General features: G+C 34.5%; 1 protein-coding gene across 1 annotated transcript in view; it reads left to right on the forward strand.

The window, feature by feature from the left end:
• Positions 1-4,992, forward strand: part of MEI4 (meiotic double-stranded break formation protein 4) — a gene marked incomplete at its 3' end in the record, with an annotated part of 127,904 nt that extends 122,912 nt beyond the window's left edge. Inside the window, exon 5 of the mRNA XM_081140655.1 lies at positions 4,723-4,992. Within this exon, the coding sequence (XP_080996781.1) occupies positions 4,723-4,992 (270 nt within the window). The remainder of the gene's footprint in view (positions 1-4,722) is intronic.
• Positions 4,993-6,000: the final 1,008 nt, after the last annotated feature.

The raw sequence follows: 6,000 nt of genomic DNA on the forward strand, positions 1-6,000 counted from the left end.
GAGAGAGGAGTGCAAGGCAGGCAGAAACATAAAATCTTAAAGGCTGAGTTACTCCTAGCAGAATTATTCCTTAAAGAATTTAGCTGCTTTTATTCCAGTCTCTGAACCCTGTTCTTTCACTTAATAGACTTTTATCAATAACCAAATCATCTGGTTTGTACTGTTTTGTCAAGAACTACTGTGATGAAAAGTCCAGACTCATAAATTATGTATTTGCTTCTCAAATTTCCAGCTTCAGATCAAGTTTAATACTGTACTATAAAATAGTGAAAAGGTTACTGAGAGGGATTGATGACCCAATAATTGAGGATACAGGTCGTGAGAAAGCAGTGGGGATGCCACTTAAGCTATTTAAAGTTGACTCAAGAGATCTGTTAGACCAGAGAAACGCTATGTCTGTGTATTAGGAACTCTATTCTTTATATAAAGAAATCCGAGAATTCAAATCAATGTGAAATCTATCTTATCATCATATCCAGCAGTCTACTTATTCTGATGACCCAGAAAGTGGTAGGTAGGAGTCAAACCTCAGAACATTTACCCAGAGAAATGTGCAAACATAAAATTTTAAAATCTTAGGATTTAATCTATGATGTTACTGAGTAAGTCACCAAAAGGGCATATTATTTAGGAATTAGAAACTAATTTTTGCCATCTGGCATCTAGAATAGAACTTGAATAAGTTGATCCATCTCACACTAGTCAGATAATTGGAGAATATAACATTAAAAAGTGACAATCAAGCTAGCTCTATAAATATGATGTCTTGATAAGGGGTTGGAGGTAAGGACTGGGCTGGACTTTTGCAGATGTTCATTTCCCATGGGACCTCCTAATATCAGAAAGGCTTTAAAATAATCATCTCGCATTTAGGTTCCTTAGTACCACTCTTCTATGCAAAAAGGAACTCTCTGCTAGATTACTACGGTCTATGAAGGATTTTCTTAACAGAGGAAAGTAGATAAAGATGCTGCCTCAGGTTCTTTACACAGCTGTAGATGAGCAATTTGCAGTAAGCTTGAAATGCATCCAGTAATTGGCCACAGCACAATACTTGAATAATGCCAGTGGTCTTCCTCTAGGTGCAAAGTACCTCATGGATAGGGGCTCTTTCACTTTGGGTAAAAAACTTAATAGTGATGATTATGATAATAGATAATACTCATTCAAAAATCTGTGCTCCTTGTGCTATGTTTTAAATATATGATTTAATATAATTCTCTCAGCAACCCAATAGAGGAGTTAGTTACTATTTCTAAGCTTTAGATGAGGAAAGTGAGGCTTAGTGTCATACAGCTAGTAAATGGCGAGTGGGGATTTAGTAACCCAAGAATATGTGTTCAATTGATGGCCTTCCTTTACAAAAAACCTTGCTCAGTAGGATTCTGTTTTCTCAAAGATCTCAACCAACAGGGGCCTCTGCCACATCTGTTCTTGTTGGGAGACTCAGTCTCTATTTTTGTGAAACAAAAACAAACCATCCTCTTACTCTCTGTGATCCTTGTCTAAGCTTCTCTTCCACTATAGGCCTTTTTTTTTTTTTTTTTTTTCAGTCTGCTCATTTTACTGTTACCTTACTATATAAATTCAGCCTCAAGAAACAGATTTGAGAAAAGCAGGTAAAATTGGTGAATGAGAAAATCATTATTTTTGAACAAGGCTAATAATGACAGATTTTTAAAATCCTGTTATATATATTCCTCACATGACTTTTTTTTTATGTACAAATACTGCATATTTAAACAATTTCCATCAGGAACAAGGCAAAATATCAAGATCCCAAATGTTAGTAATTTCAATAGTTTAGAACTTTTCATCTAAGTTACCCCACAAATTAGACAGAAGCCCCTTAGAACCAGTCTCCAGGATCCAACATTTAAGGCAGGTAACCAACTGTACCATTATCTGTATAAAGCAAAATGGATTAATACCCATCAAATCCTTTTTATTCTTCTTTGCTTAGCACTTTGATCAAAAGATGATTCACCAATCTATGCCCCTCACTGTCTTTGAGTCCTGGCTCACAATTCATCTCTAGGAAATCATCCCCAATTAACTACTCTGCTCCGATCAGCCTTTTGCTTTATACTTTCTCAGTAAGGGGTGGCACACAGGTTTTGGGCAGAGGAAAAGAATATGACACAATTGTTGTAGGAAACATAGTCTTAAGTGAATATGTGCTTCTTTTGCCATCATAACTTCAATGATTTTATATATTTATACACGTGCATATTAAACTTAAAAGCTTCCACACAGAAAAGGAAAACATCAACAATGAAAAGGCATCCTACTGAGTGTGAGAAATCACTTGCAAACCATAAACGTGGTAAGAGGTTAAAATCCAAAATATATAAAGAACAGCTATAACTCAGCAGTAAGAAAATAACCTGATTTTTAAATGGACAGAGGATCTGAGTAGACATTTTTCCAAAGACACTTTTCCATACACATGGCCAAGCTGCACATGAAAAGATGTTCAACATCACTAGTCATCAGAAAAATGCAAATCAAAACCACAGTGAGATATCACCTCACACCTGCCAGAATGGCTATCATCAGTAAAACAACAATGAACAAGTGTTGGGAGGATGTGGGGAATAGGGAGCCTTGTGCACTGTTGGTGGGAATGCAGACTGGTGCAGCTGCTGTGGAAAACAGTATGGAGGTTTCTCAAAAAATTAAAAATGGAACTGCCTTATGACCAGCAATTCCACCTCCGAGAATATAGCCTAAGAAACCCAAAATACGACTTTAAAAGAATATGTGCACCCCTATGTTCACTGCAGTTTTATTTACAATAGCTAAAATATGGAAGCAACCCAGGTGCCCATCAGTAGATGAGTGGATAAAAAAGTGGTAGGACATTTATACAGTGGAATATACTAAGCCATAAAAAAGAATGAGATCTTACCATTTGCAACAGCATGGATGGACCCAGAGGGTATTATGTGAAATCAGTCAGTCAGAGAAAGACAATATCATATGGTTTCATTTATGTGGAATCTAAATACTGATATAAACAAACAAACAAAACAGAAACAGACTTAAAGATACAGAGGACAGACTGGTGGTTGCCAGAGGGGAGAGCGTTTGGGGGACTGGGTGAAAAAGGTGAAGGGATTGAGACGTACAGATTGGCAGTTACAAAACAGTCATGGAGATGTAAAGTACAACATAGGAAATACAGTCAATAATATTGGAATAACTATGTATGGTGCCAGTTAGGTACTGGAAATATTAGGGAGAACACTTTGTAAAGTATATGATTGTCTAACCACTATGCTGTATACCTGAAACTAATACAAAATAATATTAAAAGCAAACTGTAATTGGAAAAAAATCTTTTCATCTATTGACATGATCATATCATTTTTGTCCTTAAATTTGTTGATATGATGGATTATATTGATAGACTTCCCATTACTGAACCACCTCAAAAAAACCCTACTTGATGTGATTGCTGGATTAAATGTAATTGCATGGAATATGTCTATATTCATAAACTCGGAGATGTATATACTCATAAATGAGACTGGTCTACAGTTACCTGAGTTTTTTTATTGTCTTTATTAAAGTTAAAAAACAGTATTAGTTATCTGTATATATTTAACTCTGTTTATTAGACCACCTTATTGAAGAATACATTCTCTGGGCTCTAAAAGAATGTTTCTTCACTTATGTATTACTACAGAGAAGAGATTTGGTGAATGTTTCCAACACATTTCTTAATAAACAAACAATAAAGCCAGTTTACATCTTTATACTGATTCCTGTATTCCCTCATGTTATGCTTTCCATTGCCCATCCTTTGACTCATCTCACTTTCAGCCATTTAGGCCAAACCATAATTTCTACAAGACACAGCTACATTTTTCCTCATGACCACAATCTGATCCTATTAGTCCATGACTTGTGTAGACTCAGGATGCGATCACACCTGGTTGCTTCCAGATCATAACTCTAACTGCTCTAAGACTGAGTTGTACAGTGAAACATGTTCCTAAAATCGTTCCCCTAAAAATCCTTATATTATCATTGGTAGGAGGACCATTGTCTTTGATGAGACATTGAAATAAACACATAGGATTTGGTATGTGTAAGACTGTCTGCCAAGTATTCTCAGAATTATCTGAGGAATGAATTGCAGCAATAATGCAGAAAAGGGATTTGGAGCTTTGTAAACCAGCAAGAGAAAAAAGTAATTCAAGATTGTAAAGTTTTTGAAAAAAGAAAATGTTCTTTGTTCTCTCCTCCACCCCCACCCCATCCCAAAGGAACAAGATGACAGAAGGTGTTCCGTCAAATACAGTAGACCCCTGAACAACATGGGTTTGAACTCTGTGGGTCTGGGTCCTCTTATTCGCAGATTGTTTTTCAATCTGTTTTCTATCTATGGTTGGGAGTCCACCGATGTGGAGTGCTGCCTCTATGCATTAATCTATGACATTTTATATAGGGGACTTGAGCATCCACAGATTTTGTACCCACTCGGTCCTGGAACCAATACCTTTGGGTTCCAAGGAGCAACTTAAGTTTTGGGGGAGTCACAAGTTACATGTGGATTTTCGACTGGATGGAGGAGTCAATGCCCCTGACCCCTGCATTGTTCAAGGGTCAGATGTATTTATTTTTTGTCTGAAAATGTAATCTCTTTATTTGGCTTTTTTCTGAGCTGAGCTATAACCAATATTTTTTTAAAAAGAGTTTGTTGTTTATTTGTAGGTGCAAGCCAGCTATGATGTGACATGCTATGAAAATAGTTTCTCCCTCTTCTGGGTTCTGGAGCAGCTTCTTCAGAAGGAAAACGAAGAAGGCAACACTTCAGGTATGAGGCAGGAAGACCAAGAAATCAAGAAATTTCTTCAGAAGCACGATGAAGCTATTTTCCAACTCTCTGATACATTTCCATTGCTTACTTTTTATTTATGGAGACTGGGCATTCTCTTGAATTCCATAGAAGTAAAAACTGTTGAAAATAACTCACTTCCTTAGCAATTTATCAAATATCAGAAGCATACTAACGTTGAATATATGAAGATCTTTTACTTAAGAGATTTTCAAGAATAGTTTTAAATGAGCATTTTAAAGGGATCTCTAAATATAATCATTAATTAAATTTAATAGTCTTAACATGTGTAGAAATTATTGTAAGTCATATTTCTATACTGTAATCAGCCAGTATCAGCCTTATTCCCATGTAACTGTATCTTACAATGTTACTCAATATAGGTCTATAATTGTCTAAAATGGACCATTAATTGTCTATATCATAAAATATATTTACATTTTAAAATATTTCCATGTAATAGATACTAAAAGGTAATGGAAGAGATCTTTAAAAGTTTTATCAACACAGAATTTAAAATAAGTGGTTATAAATTAGATTTTTGAAACTTTTTTTCTTACATAGTTTCACTTATATCATTGTCTGTCATCTTAAAAGGGATTTGTGTAGGAGGAAAGTCTTTAATATTTGTAAAGGTAATTGCCTTATAATTTCATATAATCAACATATCTTAAATCCTTTAGAAAATACTAATTAGTTGTTTAAATGTTCTGTTTTTCAAAAAATGTTTGTTTTGATTCTGTTGATTATATGTAATACTCCTGTTACTGTTAAAATGTAGTTAAGTTGTGTGTAATAAGACATTAAGGACATTTCCACAAATTCTAACATTATCCAGAAACATACTTTATACTTACTAAAAGTATATTTATATTTATTAAAAGCATTGGTTGAATTTTCCAGTTATATTGTTTTATTGACTTTATTTCAATTATTAAAATCATACCCAACTAGCTTAATGAGCACACATTATGTCCTTTCCTATAGTACAATTTAGGGCACAATTGTGTGTGGTATTGTTTCATAAATTAATTACCATTCCCAAATGCCACTATTTTTTAAATGTATGTAAAATCATATTATTGTCTGTCAGTTATTTTTGGAGTTATTTTTAGCTTTCTAGAAAAGAGAAAGCTTTTTTTATAATACTGAGA

This window comes from Miniopterus schreibersii, assembly GCF_964146895.1.
Source record: "Miniopterus schreibersii genome assembly, chromosome: 6".
Lineage (NCBI taxonomy): Eukaryota > Metazoa > Chordata > Mammalia > Chiroptera > Miniopteridae > Miniopterus > Miniopterus schreibersii.